At 43.5% G+C, this 15834-nt stretch overlaps 2 protein-coding genes across 2 annotated transcripts; both read left to right on the top strand.

Annotated features, from left to right (window-relative positions):
- The first annotated feature begins 654 nt into the window (after positions 1-654).
- Positions 655-3515, top strand: fndc10 (fibronectin type III domain containing 10). Its single transcript, XM_035387159.1, has 2 exons — positions 655-1079; positions 1322-3515. Exon 2 carries the CDS (start codon positions 1577-1579, stop codon positions 2720-2722), a length of 1146 nt encoding a protein of 381 aa, XP_035243050.1. The 5' UTR covers positions 655-1079; positions 1322-1576; the 3' UTR covers positions 2723-3515.
- Positions 3516-5973: 2458 nt separating this feature from the next.
- ssu72 (SSU72 homolog, RNA polymerase II CTD phosphatase) lies at positions 5974-15500 on the top strand. Its single transcript, XM_035387161.1, has 5 exons — positions 5974-6266; positions 7344-7487; positions 13216-13355; positions 13869-13987; positions 15110-15500. The coding sequence occupies exons 1-5, from the start codon at positions 6187-6189 to the stop codon at positions 15209-15211; spliced, it is 585 nt and encodes a 194-aa protein (XP_035243052.1). The 5' UTR covers positions 5974-6186; the 3' UTR covers positions 15212-15500.
- The last annotated feature ends 334 nt before the right edge of the window (positions 15501-15834 follow it).

Below are 15834 nucleotides of genomic sequence, written 5' to 3'. Positions count from 1 at the left end.
AAGCCAGTTACGGTAACTGCATATGTATACATCATGCTGTGTCGTTCCCAGTCTTTCACACATAATTCATTTTACAAGCTGGACGATTCAATCCTGTTTTTCCCCCATACGACTCAAGGAAGCAGCACGATTCAATTGGATGTTCCCAGGACCCCGTACCCTAGGAAGTAGCTTCTGTCATCTGTCATGTTATTTCTCTTTTCAATGCTTACTACTCTACGCTATGAAAATTTAATGAAATATTGGTGAAATGGTGCTTGGCATAGATTTTGGCCTGCAATCCCTTATTAAAAAGCATTACTCAAATATAAACCCTGCCAAGAGTTGACACAACTGTTCACAGATTAGTCTGTCCAATTTTATTCCAAGAAAATAAGCACTGTCACTACCTCCTCTGTAATGAGTTCATGAAGTTTAACTCAGATATTGAGTTCTTGTTTCAAGTAGCAATTTTATCCATAGGCCGATGTGATACTTTTTCCCAGCATGTACAATCTGTCAGACTCAGCAAATGTATTGTACATAGCCTGATACATAAACAGGACAATCAAACTGCTGTATTGCCTCTAACACTGGGCCTATAAGGCCTGCATGTTCTGACCCAAATCTACTTCTTTAGGTGTCACTATTTCGCAGTTTTCTCTAAATAGCGCATGACTCATTATGTGCCGACGAGGGAACTGACTGTCGAAATTATACGGCCGTTCTATCAATAGTTGTGCGCACAAGAGTAGAAATCTGTATTCGCCTTTGTTGGACGTGATGAATGTCTTGCAGTCCCATCACACAGAAATGGTCAATAACGGTACTTGAGGAGACTGACGTCATTGTGGCGGCACACAGTTGCAGAGATGAAGGGCAGCACCGCAGGGGAGAAGCGAGGAGACAGCGGAGGGAGAGTGGAGAGAAAAAGCGAGAGGGGAGAAGAGCGGCATGACTCATGTAATTGACTGTTGATGACTTCAAACATTGAGACACTTCATGTACAGATACAGGCACGCATTCTCCCACGACAGCCATCCGAAGCAACCAGGCAGAAAGACGAGCGCTAAAAAAACTCGCGCATCTCCGCGAGACACGTAAGCCGATAAAATGTTATTCTGATTAATTGAGCAATCGTGGAATAGTATTTGTGACGCTTGTCGTATTCGAAGTGTTTTTGTTTTTCTGTTTTGTTTTGAGGATCGTGGTCGAGGAGGGGCTTGCACCATCTGTAATGACTCGATTTGCAGCTGTTCTTGGCTGGACGTGTTGAAAAGTATGGAACCGGGTATTTACAGGATTATGTGGCATTGTTGAAATCTGGTTATTTTTTTCCCAGGTGAGAGTGCTCGGGTACTTGTAAAGGATTTTGTATGTGTCCGATATTGTCGCTGCGAGCCGTTTCGCTGCTGGGGGAGGATGTGTTTCCGGGACTTCTCAGCTATAGCGCTTAACCGTGTAAGGATGTGCTACAGCAGTCACGCTCGTGCCTCTATGTCCGTCTCCCTCCATCCGCATCCCCGGCGACTCTGACGGCGCTGCCTGAATATTTTATACGCTGCATGCGGCCAGTAGGTCGCTAGGAGGTGGCGCAATGCCAGGCCAGCTGCGCACGGCTGTACTCGCATATGCTGCACTGTTTCTGGGCTCGTGTCAGGACTGTGCAGGACTCCACGGCAGGACCCGAGGGGACCACGATGCGCAGTCTTCCTCACTATCATCACCTGGTGGAGTGGGACAGCCTGTAGGAGTGTCCCGAGGCCCCCAAAACTACCGCTCAAATCATAGTAAAGACATTAACGATGACATTAATTCTGGCCCAACTGTGCCGAACTACCAGGGAAACCTCAGCTACCCCAGAGCCACAAACAATAACAACAACACCAGCACCAGCAGCGATGGCTCTGCAACTGTGAAAAGACCAAGCTTCACTGTTAGCGGCGAGGACCAGGGTGCGGACAGTGGGGCAACTCTGGTCTGTGCCTACAGGGTTTTGGAGACCGGAGGCAGGGACAAGCTGTGCTTCCGGGCCACACAGCACAGCTTTGCGTGCCAGAGCGGGGCGTGTCAGAAGGTGAGGTCTCCAGGGGGCCAGCTGGTGGCCAACGTGCTGTCCAACGGCAGCGTGCTAATGCAGTGGGGGCACGGGAAAGGACAGAAACGTGAGCGGGCGCAGGATGGGCCAAGAGGAGGGCGGGTTTCGGGGGCCGCAGAGGAGCAGGCAGGCGTACTGAATGCGCCCGGTACAGAAGCTCCAGGAGAAACGGCGGAGTTTGGGGCAGGCAAGAAGAAGAGCCCTTTTGCTACGGGCAGAGCAGGGCCCAGAGGACGTGTCCAGCAGGGCGGGTTCGGGCTGAGCTGCTGGTGGAACGGCAGCTACACGCAGTTCGAATGCGCCGGCGTGCTTCTGGGGGCCAGCTGCAAGGATTACTTGCTGAGCGAGCTGCACGAGAACGTCCCGTACCGGATCTGTCTGCGTCCCCTTCTGCGTCAGCCCCTCCCTGGCAGCGGTGACCATGGCGACGACCCTGGGGAATGCGTGGAGTTCACCGTCTCGCCCTCGGGGATGCAGGACATTGTGATCGCCATGACGACTGTAGGAGGGGCCATCTGTGTGATGCTGGTCATCATCTGTCTGCTGGTCGCTTATATCACAGAAAATATCATGAGCCCTGCTACACAGCACGCTCACACTGCTCCACGCTCTCAGCTCTCTGCACATACACACTCCCATCTCTGAGAGAGTCATCTCACACACAAACACAGACCACTCAAAACTGTACATCTTCTGAGAAAATAAAGAGCAAAACCACACACCTCAGACATGATTTTACAGGCACACACATACTCACACACACACACCTCCGAGACTACTGTTCTGCCCAGGACTTTATTCTGTGGGTGTGCATATTTGTGTGTGTTTGTTTTTTCACTGTGTTTACATCTCAGTCAAACAGGCTGTTTCCCAATGTTAACTGTAATATGATACTGTGTCAGATATGGTAGATGGACACATTAGAACTTAGATGGAAACATAACTTAGAGTGGCAGAGAAATATATAAGTGTATAGATTTTAATAATGACTTAAAAGAATCTGTGAATATAGACTGATATAGAAGTTGTGCTGATATGTTAGCTAGCACCGTAGGTCCATCTCATAACAGACCCTGTACTTTTATGAGTTTAGTTATGATTAGCTCCCATTGGTTCTGAGAAGTATAGGTAGAGTAGGTTCTTAGGCATTTATTTACACTAGAAGTAGGTCTGGAACAATCCTATACTTTAATATTAGCACCCAAAACTAGACCTTCCAAATAATCTTAAAAGCAGATTAAGACAAGCTGAATGGAAACAGTGTAGGCAAAACCTTACTTTTCATGACAGTTATACTTGTACACTGCTGTATGTATCCTGGTTGGTTTGTAGTCTGTGCAATACTGTTCTATACTTCTGTATACTGAACACCTTTCACACCAAATAAAAGTTACAGAGAAAAAGGTTTTTTTTGTTGTGTGCTGGCACTGCAGCAATATGCTGGAATGTTTGATTTTCACTTTTGTCTCTAGATTGAACACATTTTCATTTTTAACATAACATAACGACGAGAACAGGCCATTCAGCCCAACAATGCTCACCTGACTAAATTGTACCTAGTGCACTGATTACCTACAGGCTAGATAGTATCTAACACCATATCAAGCCTGGTCTTGAAAATCCCCAGAGTTTCTGCCTCTACTACGTGACCTGGCAGGCTATTCCACACATTGACTATTCTCTGCGTAAAAAAATTCTTCCTAATGTCAGAATTTACCTTTTGCTAATTTCTATTTATGTTCCCTTGTTCTACTAACAGAACTCAACCTTAAGAATGTCTTGTAAAATGTAAAGATCACTTGCATTGAGTATAAGAGATTTAAGAGTTAGTGATGACACAATTTAAAAATACAGCACATTTTAGTCAATATTAACAACAAAAACAATTCATACCAGGTACATTATCCAGACTAAATCCCAATTTTCTAAGTCTTACATTTGTCTTTATGTATAACAGATAGTGTATTTTTTGGGGGGTAATTTGACCACTTGTTCAATACAATAGACCTGAAACAATTGCCATAATTTTCTGTGTTAGCAATGGATGCCATATTATTAACAAATAAAAAATGCAATGAATACATTGCCGACTTAAATTAATAGTTTAGATTCGGATGTTTTTTGTGGCTGTTTTTATATTCCATTTTGTTTCAGGATTCACAGCATGATCCAAGGCCTGAATTTATCTGAAGAGAACAGAAACAGCCTTATATTCCCTGTTGCTTTGAGACACAAAGCACAGGCTATGTTGTATAACTGGTAGCATTTACAGCCTACAGCCATGAACAATGATGAGACAGCTGCAGCAATCAGGAGGAAAGAGTGGGAGAACATGCACTGTGCATCTGTCCCACAATCTGAATCAGCTGTAACCAGAAAAATTCATGATACAGGGACAGAACTATGAAACATGGCTGTGTGGGGTCTGTTAAATTGTCAAAAATTGAACAGACTATGCGTTTACAATTGTGAACTATATGAAGACCGTACTTATTGTACATTGCTTTGGATAAAAGCATCTGCCAAATAAATGTAATATAATGTAATGTCATGCACAGAACCTAACAACCATTCTTAGTAAGCATGATTTTCTATTGGGATACTTTGCAGAAGAAAGATGTTTACAAGCAGAAAGTATCTAACTATGAAGGACAATACCCAGGGCTTTCCTTGCTCAAGAGTTGGACTGAGAAACCATGGAACTGAGGACACTGTTATAACTGTGGAAAAAAAAAAAAGCAGTTAGATGTTCACACAGATTCCAGTCTTTCAATTTATTTAGTCCTCTGCCTACCTATGAAGATGGACCAGAAGTGTCCTTTGAACATATAGTGTTCAAATATTAAATACTGGTTCTGTTCACATGATAGAGTACCGCAAACATCACTCATTTTTCTCTGTTTCAGAGCCACTTACAAGTTCCAATGGCAGTGACGTAAGATCCCAGCCCTCAGCCACCCTATGTATGCTGGTTTTCATTTCAACCATTATTACAATTGCATAATTCGAGCAAGATCACATTATGTCAGAAATAGCAAGTGCTATATGTGCTATATAGCAAATGATTTCTTTATAAATTAGTTGCATTAGTTCCTTAGTGTTGATATTTTTTAAACTATATAACATTACAAATTCTGCCATTTTTGTACTTATATTCAGATGAGCAACCTAAAAAGGATTATTATGCTGTAAATATAGCTGCTCTAAAATACGTAAATCCAGTAAAATATCATGTTTGCTTGTCTTCTCCCCTATTTTGTATTGTTATATTCATGTCCTTGATTTTTTGGTCTTAACCAGAGACTCAAGACTCATTTTAGTTTCCTTAAAAATATGTGGCTCTGGCTGATAAGTGTGATAAGTTGCATAAGTGTTCACTTTTTTGTATGACTGCAAAAAGTCCATCAAAGCGCAATATACAGGCTTCATAGATAAGATCCATAATAAATAAAATACTGTATACTTAAGTCATGACATAGTATAGCATTCAGAGGATATTTGGCCCGATTTGTATAAATATTGCACATAATTTTGAGTGTAATTGCTTTTAAAAATAGACGTTTCCAAATAATACTCGAGCGCTGACATACAAATGCGCCATTTGAGGAATTTAATGTACTTTGTGACGTGACGTGTATACTGTGGTAAACATGAAAAAGACATGTTTATCCTCAACAGCACCGAATTCCTGGTGAAGCCTGCTGGGCCAATCACCGAATTTTGGTGAAGCTTTGAGCCAATCACAGCCAAACACGTTGAATATATGTGTCATTTTAAAATAAATTAACCAGACAGTAGAGGAAAACAAGAGGCCTTTGCTGGGATTGGTCTTCGTTGTGCTTACATCCCTGCAAAGCCCTGCCCCTCTTTGTGAGCGACGTTTGTCCTTAAATACCTTCCGCCATTTTGAAGAACATTTCTTCTTCCTCGAAGAGAGCAGGGATAGTTCGTCGATCTCGAATTTAACATACATCAAATCATTATATTCGGAACTTTATAGGAAAAAAAGAACATAGCTGTACATTAATTTTTAGGTAGTGTCCGCTTACAACTATTTTCCCCACGCTTTTTTCCTAATTGTAGTTAGATTGTCATTCGGAAGAAACGCTATGCCGAGTCACCCGCTGCGCGTGGCGGTGGTGTGCTCGAGCAACCAGAACCGCAGTATGGAGGCGCACAATATTCTCAGGTAACGGAGCAATACTAATTAGAACAAAGCTACAGGATCGTCCTGGGAACGCCGTCAGATGTTGCGCACAGACTGGCCAGATCTGGTTTGCTAGATAACAAGCGAGATCGATAGCCAGTTAACGCTAGCTAGCTGCGTAGCTGGCTAAACAAGCAAAATGGACTGTTGACAGCTGTTACTCAATTGGATTGTTTATTTGTGCAAAAGTAGTTGCTAACGTTAGGTACTTACGTTATACATATAGCAAGTTATATCTACTAACTAAATCTGCCTGCCGTTTGTACGAACTGGGGGGCAACAAAATCATTCTTTCCGTCGTGTTTGACCAACTACCCGGAAGCAACGCGACCATGAATCGACGATACTTGGATAATACCCGGAAACCCTCAAATACTCAAATCTACCAACATAACATAACTTACGATAGTTACACTGAACACTTTTTTTGTATATACAAGTGTAAGTCACTAAGGAGAGTGTTTTATCTCCCGTTTTTGGGTGATTGATAGCTGGACTAAACGAAACATGCCTAGAAATGGCGAACAGAATATATAGACGTTGTTCCTTGGTGACATTAACGTATCAACTGGAGTACCTATCCACTATCGAGAATAATGTTCTTCAGTTAACCCAGCAAAATCAAGCCAATAGCTAACAATCGATGACATAGCGCAGTCACCTGGCGCTTCATAACTCTGCAAATGGTTTAATCTCGAACTCTTAAAGATTGAGTAAATGTGAAGTTTTGTACTGTCTATGGTTGATTGTTGCTACTGCTATTTAAAATAAGGTAAGGATATTCACAGTTCGTCATTTAAGTTGGTGTGTGATCAGTATATTAAGCTGAGGAGTTTGGTTGCTGTGACTAGTGACTTGTTTAATAACCTTACCGTCTACCAATGTTTTTTTCTGAGGATAAACAGGGCACTGGAAGCTGTACATCACTGACTTTCTCAATCTCTTCTTCCCCTGCTTGTTCTTTGTTCTCGCTATTGATATCTCTTCTCTTCTCTCTGTCCCCCCATCCTCCTTTCCTGTCTTTATCCCTGCATGGTCTGTCCTACCCTCTCACTACAGCAAGCGTGGTTTCGAGGTGCGGTCATTCGGGACCGGGACCCACGTGAAGCTACCAGGCCCAGCACCAGACAAGCCCAATGTGTACGACTTCAAAACTACTTATGAGCAGATGTACAACGATTTAGTGCGCAAAGACAAGGAACTGTATCCCCTGCACTTCACACGCTAATCCACACACAGTCAACCTGGCCTACGGCCACGATCAGTGCCATCTTGCCTGTCTCTTTGGAGAAAAGACTTAAGGAAATGGGAGGTATTGAAGGAGGCAGGGCAAGAGGAAGAACATGAGTCAGAAATTAAGGAGGCATTTGTTATTTCCCTCTTGATTTTGGAAAAACGTGTAATTATTACATCAGTCTTCACCATGCACCGGGCAGTATGTTAACTGTTATATCCACATTCAGCATGATTGTATGCTGGGATATGGTGAATCGGGGCAATGGCCATGAAACCTTTTGATTGAAACTATTTTTTTATGATTAGTTTGACTTTTCTGTAGGTATGTTGTGAGGACAGTGTAGTGTTGAGTTTTGACCATGCCAAATCCAGAGAACTATACATGAGGTGTCAAGCACATTTCAAGTTCAAGTTTCTTTTATTACCACATGGCTAAGCTGGTGGAATTAATACCCACTTGGAGTACGACAGAGTGGAGGGTCCTAAACTACAGTATAGGCAGAACTCCTCTGTAACTCAGTTAAAGCAGTGTCATTTTATAAAAAGAAGAAAAACCATAATGTACACTGTCACACACGTGCTGTAATTAAGGGGACATGAAGTTTAGGTAAGTGCTACTACATCGGTCAGGAACCACACCAGTGCTCGCGTCTGACTAAAGTTCAATATATCTTGTATAGTTCCAGGAAAAATAAGAGCCTGGATTGTGGTTACCAAGATGAAGTTTGAAGATTTGGGTTTTTATTCTGTCTGCGAGTGGCCAATGGTGGTGTTCTGAAAGGTGTAGGGAGCTCTCTTAATCTATTGGGTGGGCTGGGGGGGGTGGCGACGCTCCAGAGAGAAATGGCTGCTGGGTGACTGGAGGCTGCAGAGAGAGGTCAAGCACAAGTTTAGGGTTTCACAAGAGCATTTAAATGAAGGATAGCCGTTCCTGTTGACGCCTGGTAGGCCAGATCCAGCTATAAACGGTATGTAATGGAGAGATGAGCAGTAAATGTGAAATGTGAATAATTTAGTAGGCTGTAGACAATGTTCCTATTAAGCAGTAGATATTTGGGAGTGCAGACAAGGAGGCCAGAAAAGATACCTGTCAAGGCCGGACAAGATAAGGCTCTGAACTTGAAGCAGAATCGATGTGTGAGAAACAGGCGGGTGTTTCAGACGTAGAGAAGAATGAATGCAGCAATGGGCTGCTGACATTAGTGGAGATTATGAATTCCTGGTAACTAGAGCTGGATCTTTCAGAAGTGTGCTGGAAGTGAGGCTTGCAAAATGGAGAGGTAAGATGGAAAAAAATAAGCAAGATAAATTTTAAATGTTTTTTTTTTTTTTTAAAACAAAATCACTGAATTTCTTTCATAACTTTAAACAACCTCACAGAACTTCTGGTGGGGAAACCCTAACGCATGTGTATCTATTTTTCATTTGGTGTTCGTTTCCAAGCGAGTAACAATAGGAGAAATGAGGCGCGTGCCTTTGCTCTGTGGCCTGGGCACTTCCCTTGTTTGCAAACACCTTCATGAAATCTCATTTTTGTGATTAATAGTGTTCACCACTGGGGGGCAGTGTTGTGTAGGTGTAGGATACCATTTAGAAATGAATTAGAAGATGGCAGATTCAAATCCCTGGTGCGATGCCAGTTCTTTTGATAAAGGTCCTCGTGTTAAATAGTGTGTGCAGTTTCAGTTTTGTAAATGGCTGGGGTGGTTTGATAATTTGCCTTAGCAAATGTAAGAGTGGCAGTATTACTCAACAAACTGCAAGTGAGCACACACGATGTGCGGACCGTGCTGCACTATGAACCTTGCACTACATTTTCTACATGTCACGGCACATTGTACGAGTGTGTGAACAAGCAGTTTCATAAATAGCAAACTGTTTTTAACAGGCCTATTTTAACTAATTGGCTAGCTCCCTGATGAGCTAAATTTTTTTGAGTTTGTTTTTAAACAGTCCCAATTTTCTCTTTGTTTTACAGGATAGAATAAAGCATTGATGGCTTAGAATCAAGTGAAAAATTAAGACATACTGCAAAATGGAACCCTCTAAGCCATATAGCAAGGTACAGGTGTGAGTTATTAATCTAAAATTGCAATATATAAAACCTATTGTCATTGGAGGATTTAAGTGAAATATAAAATAAACATTTCAATTTATCAGCATTACTAACTACAGTTTTTTTTAAATGATTTTGAACTGGCATGAGCAAGTATACCTGTGGAAGTGTGCATGTATTTTGATGGCATGTAAAGTTTTACTGCATAACAGTGCATTCAACTTGCTCTGACACTCTGACCTTTATTGAAAGGCATTCAAACTGCTTTTAGCAGTCAGATCTCCACTTTGCAGCATGGATTTTGAAAGAAATTCAATTGGTCATACAGTGGATAGTGGACCTGATCTCTTAAATCAGGTCCTCAGCTTTATAAAGGAGGGACTGGTGTGGGTGCATGTTTTTGTTCCAAGCAAGCAGTTGCACACCTGATTCTACTAATCGACTACTGGAGTCTTTGCTAAGGACCTTGTTTAGTGGAATCAGGTGTGCTGCTGCTTGGTTGAAACAAAAAGGCAGCACCCACAACGGCCCTTTCTGGATAAGGTTGTGCTCCCCTGCCTTAAACGATTGAAGGCGGTGGTACTGAGCCTTTGTTTGCTTGTTTTTGTGCGTGTGCACTTTCTCAGCTGTTGGTCTGGGCGGTGAGCTGAAACCCTTTGTTGCTGCATATTTCTGTGTTTTTGGCAAGTGATGCATCTGAATGCGTTCTCACTTTTTGTTACAGCATTTCAGTTATTGCTTGAAATGCACATAGCCTTAGCAGTGTTTGTCATTGTCTTAAAAAAATGCTATGTTGCTGCCCCAGAATGGCATGATTATAATGTGTTCAAAACTGCATACTGTGCCATCTACAGCAAAGAATTGATATATACACAAACAACAGGTATACTGGTTTGTGGATTGGAAAAAAAACGTTTTGCGGTTTAAAATGTAATGTTACTTTCGTAGTATATTCATGATTCTTTAATTCACTTAAAGCCAAGAGAATGAAATAGATTAGCTAAGTTATGCCTTCCTTCATCTGGGAAACATTTGTTTTTATACTTTTCCAAACATTGCTGACGCAATCGTCATTCACTTGTTACACCCAGAGATGTTGCATCCAAAATTAAAATGGGGGAGGCAAATCTTGTTAATTTTCTACCGTTTGCATGATGGAGAGGTGACTCAGTTGGCACTTTTCTTTAGCTATTCTGGCCCTTCAGCTGTAAAGAAGGGAGCTAAACAGACCAAATGAAATGAAATGGACATGTTCCTGAACACCTAACGGTCACAGTACACATTAGTTGTAGCTGGGATGGAACCGTATTTAATCAGCAGCTCAGTGACATAAGTCGGTGAATAATAAAATACTCCTTTTGGAATTTGCTAAACCTCATGTTCATCTTGTTCTGTTTGAAATGTACGTTGCTTTTCCAATACCAAAGCTCGTTTTCAAGCGGCCTAAATGCAGAACAGTAAGCAGCCCCTGTACATGAATCCCAAAACGTTGTCAATCTCCTTAATTTTATCTATTTAGTCTGAACTGAAGCCACCAGTCCCCCCCGCCCCCCCAATTCTGTGTGGTGTGTGAGAGTGAATGTGGAGGTGTGGGTTAAGAGTGGACACGGGGGCGGTGGCTTAGGAGAGATGGGGGGGGGAGACGGTACAACACTGAAGTAGCCCCCGCACTGACAGCTTGATAAGTTAACCGTGTGCTTCGCTACCCTGAATACAGAATACAGAAAATTGTGGGTGGGCGGATTTATCCTACAGCTTCCTTGGCAAACATAAGAAAGGTGGTTAGGCAGCAGAACACATGACCTGTGCTATCTTTAAATGTGTAAAATGCTGATATGTGTAAAAAAATCTGGGAAATCTGGGGTGTTTGTTTATGGGAGACATGTCCCGAAGTTATGGAGTCTGTATGGTCATGTAGGTATAGGCATTAGTGTTTCTGTTGTCAGGGTGTCAGTGCAGGAGAACATGGTGTGGGAAGTAGCAGAGAGAAAATGGGTTTTTAAGATTGCAGAGTGCCTTCGCTGAGCAGCTAAAGAAACTGCCCACGTTTGACTCCTGGAGCAATAACGATGTTACTTAATGGTCTTAATACTCAGTCTTTCACATCCCTCTTAAATCATATACGTAATTGAAGAATTGGATTTATTGGCAAGATATTGACAGTTTAGTAAATTGGTAAATATTAAAATAATTGATAGTGCTCGAATACTGCTGGTCTCAGATAAAAGTTTTGGTTGTTTGTATTGGTAAATGTGAACCCCAGCACAAACATCAGTATTAACTCTAACCACGAAACGTGCAATCGAAAATGTGGATAAAAAATTAAAAAAATGACTTGGCTAGCAAAATTAAAATTCATATTTATTTGAGACTGGGTACTCCCACATTTTTAGGAGAATGAAGCCTTAAAGACCCAAGAGGTAGTGGTCTGGGTGGTTCCTGCCGTTTCCTTTCTTTGCCAGGCTGTGTCTGAGGCAGAGCTGTGAGGGGTGCATAATTTCGATGGTCAGGTGGGGGAGCTGTTGGATGAGATGTGTGGCAGAAGGGAGTTGTGATTTTGTGCAGAAGGGTGAGGAGGGATTAGTTCACACTGACACAGTGCTACAGTCCCCATGTCAATCACCCCCTCTTAACCAGAGCTCCTGGAATTTTCTAGCTTTTCGGAATCTAGTGTATTTGGAACACCTCTTTCAAAGGATTTAGTTCCTTGGTCTATTTTTAGTTTTTAGAGTGTCGATGCTTTGTTACAGTGATCTTCATTCTTGGTCCTGGTGGGCTGCATAATCTGCTGGTTTTTGTTCTGACTCAGCACTTAATTGATCAATTAAAGCAGTTAATTGCACAGCTGACTCCTCGCCTCCCCTGCTTTCTTGGGTCTGAATTGATTGCTGATATTACGACAAAAGCAAAAAAAAAAAAAAACCTGCAGCCCGCCAGGACAAGTAATGAGGATCACCGCTTTACTATATTTATCCGATCTGAATTCTGCCATTAATTTTTATTGTTTGAAAATAAAAGGAGGTTCAAAGTTCTCAAAAGAGCTCACCTGTGTTGGGTGTGTTGAGCAGGAATGAGATGCAATGAGATGTGGCAGTTCAGTGTGGACAGGAGCCCGTTAGTGACTGGCCTGCTTGTGTATGCGTGGTTTACCTGTGCAAACAACTGGTGAAGTTAAAAATCAAGCTTTTTTTTTTTTTACCCTCCTTAAGGTTGCATAGTATTTTGTAGATGAAGAAAGCAAAAGTATTTGATTTCTTATGTGGAGGCAGTAGACTTTTTTTCCCCCTTGATTTCTGTTGACTGAATTGTAGCGGCATTGCTTTGGGTTACAGTAATGGATGGTCTCATTGTTTTTTCTAGTATGCTTTTTCGTTCTTCCTAATGATCATCACAGTTATTTGTGCAGATATGTAACTGTTGCTAGTCAGTGCAGTATACCCTTTTCAGTCCAGTATTTGTATGTATGGTAAAGTGCTAGCACAGTCTTTGGGATCTGTTTTGTTTGTTAAGTTTGTCCAACTGTAGCACCTGGCTTTGTAAATAATTCTTGCGTTCTAGTTTTTTTTGGTCACTGGATTGCATTGCGTGTGCGTGTATTTGGTTTCTCGTTTTGGACTCCTTGACCCGCGCCGGGCTCAGATACACGCAGAACGGCATCCTGCACATGCTGGACCGCAACAAGCGCATTAAGGTGCGGCCCGAGCGCTTCCAGAGCTGCAAGGACCAGTTCGACCTGGTGATCACCTGCGAGGAGCGGGTCTACGACCAGGTGCTGGAGGGTAAGAGAGAGAGAAGTCCGTTGCAGCACTCTATTGTCCTTACAGCCCAGAAGCAAAAATATACAAAAATGAGATTTACTGTTCGACAATAAACAACTTCTGAGAGTGGTGGGGACACAAAAAATGTGTTATGTTATATATGTTCTGTATGCACTGTTTCTTGAGAATGTAATGGAGAAAATGCAAATAAAAACACTGGTTAGTGAAAAAAACATGCAGTGTACTGTGTTCAGAATTCACATTTTTGAAAACATGACAACAAGAGCGTGAGCTCTGACTGCAGTCGGTTTCAAACAGACATCTTCCTTTTGTCTGGGTTTATTCACCATGTTCAAGTTAAATGGGAAGTTAAGTTAACCTGTAGTCAGCCTCCCTGTACACCCTAGTCATATTCCTGCCTTTTTGTTTTGTTGCATTTTTGTTCCACTGCATGACTCACACCAGATAACCACATGGATACTGATGCTGCCATCTTGTATACTCCCCTTCCCCCCTGCCCCCTTCCCCTCCCAGACCTGAGCTCCCGGGAACAGGAGACCTTCCAGCCAGTTCACGTCATCAACGTGGACATTCAGGACAACCACGAGGAGGCCACGCTGGGCGCCTTCCTCATCTGCGAGCTTTGCCAATGCGTGAGTTCTCCTGCTGAGCGTGCCTCCCCCCCCCCGCCCCCTCCCCCCTTTTGGGTTCGGGTGTGATGGGGCCTGGCTGGACCTGTGCGGGGCTGCCTGTGATCTCATGCGTTCACTTCAGTGCACTGCAGCGAGGGCTCCATTGTAACGGACTTTATTCTGTCGGTGGGCACATCGGATTGGAAATGAGGGTCGGTAACGCTGGCCGTTTTTTTAACCTAATTGCCACATTCATGCGCATTGTGGTGCAAAAACCACACGCCGTGTCATAACACGAGTGTGGCCGCTGACTCACTCAAATTATGCTAATTATGCTAACGAGGTAATTCATTAAGTGTGTGTTTGAAGGCGATTTGATCAAAATGTGTGGCGGCACGCTAATTTAGTAGAGGTTTGTGTACCGATTTCTGACATTCTGGTAGGGACTCACAGCCCAGTTAATCCTGACTATTGCAAAGGATGGTGCAGTGTTAAGCATGTTCGGGGGGGGGGGGGGTTGTTAATGCACTACCCATTGTCCAATGTGCAATACTAAGCAAAAAGCCCTGAAATTACATACAGGAAAGGACTTTATCGTGGGTGTCAAAAAAAAAAAGGTCCAGCTTGCGGCAAAGCAGTTGGTCATACGACGAGATGAAACGCGGGCCTGCCGAAATGAAATGCTGCTTGATTTTTCTGCGTCCGCTGCCGTCCTGTGCCTAGAAGTGACTTTCCTAGAAGGATTTTTATGGCTTCTTTTTCCCACCGCCGGTCAATACATTTGTGTGGTTTTTAAGATGGGGCATCCTCTAGATGCTTTATCAAATTAATACGTTTTAGTTGTCATGTGCCAACCTTACCTCAGTGTTCAATTTCAGAGGAGGCTGCCAGAGTGAGTAAGATGTGTTGGGCGGTTGCGTCTGCTTTGTTGGGGTAGAAGGCTGCCTGTGTCTTGGACTGTGTCTCAGTGAGAAGTGGTGGGGAGAAGGTGGATGCTGAATTGATTTATTTATTTTACTCTTGTCTCTCACTCTCTCCCCCTCTCTCTCCCTCTCTCCCTCTTTCTCTCTCTCTCTCTCTCTCTCTCTCTCTCTCTCCCTCTCCCTCCCCTCCCCTCCCCTCCCCTCCGTCTGTCCCCCTCAGATTCAGCACACCGAGGACATGGAGAACGAGATGGACGAGCTGCTGCAGGAGTTTGAGGAGAAGAGCAGCCGGCCCTTCCTGCACACGGTCTGCTTCTACTGAGGCGCGCGCGGCCCCCCTCCGCGGCAGGCCCACGCCCACGCGCGGCACGCAGCCCGCACCCGCCGCCTCACACGCACCCCCACCCCCCCCCAAACCTGCAGAAGCGCCCCTAGCGTCCCGTCGCCTGGCAACCCGGCTTAAAAAGCGCCCGAGCGCGGAGAGGTGTGGGGAAACGCTGGTCCTGGCCGTGTGCTCCCTGCAGGGCTGTACAGAGTCCGGCCACATCGCTACGCGGGTTACCCTCACACTCATTCACACGGTGAAGCCCCTCATATAAATACACACACACACACTCTTACATGGTGAAGCCCCTCATATAAATACACACACACACACTCTCACATGGTGAAGCCCCTCATATAAATACACACACACACACACACACTCACACGGTGAAGCCCCTCATATAAATACACACACACGCACACTCACTCACATGGTGAAGCCCCTCTTATAAATACACACGCACACACACACTCACACAGTGAAGCCCCTGTTATATATACACACGCACACACTCATACACATGGTGAAGTCTCTCTTATATATACATGCACACTCTCTCTCACACAGTGAAGTCCCTCTTATATAATACACACAGTCAAAGACACACACTCTCTCTC

The sequence above is a fragment of the Anguilla anguilla genome, chromosome 13, assembly GCF_013347855.1.
Source record: "Anguilla anguilla isolate fAngAng1 chromosome 13, fAngAng1.pri, whole genome shotgun sequence".
Lineage (NCBI taxonomy): Eukaryota > Metazoa > Chordata > Actinopteri > Anguilliformes > Anguillidae > Anguilla > Anguilla anguilla.
Note: the sequence above shows the minus strand (reverse complement) of the source record. Positions and strands in the feature narration are given on the sequence as shown.

Excerpts from the sequence above, each read along its gene's own strand:
- ssu72 (XM_035387161.1), top strand. The coding sequence starts at position 6,187 with ATGCCGAGTCACCCGCTGCGCGTGGCGGTGGTGTGCTCGAGCAACCAG. Across the intron at positions 6,267-7,343 it reads GAGGCGCACAATATTCTCAG|CAAGCGTGGTTTCGAGGTGC; the intron begins GTAACGGAGCAA and ends CTCTCACTACAG. Across the intron at positions 13,356-13,868 it reads CTACGACCAGGTGCTGGAGG|ACCTGAGCTCCCGGGAACAG; the intron begins GTAAGAGAGAGA and ends TTCCCCTCCCAG.
- fndc10 (XM_035387159.1), top strand. The coding sequence starts at position 1,577 with ATGCCAGGCCAGCTGCGCACGGCTGTACTCGCATATGCTGCACTGTTT.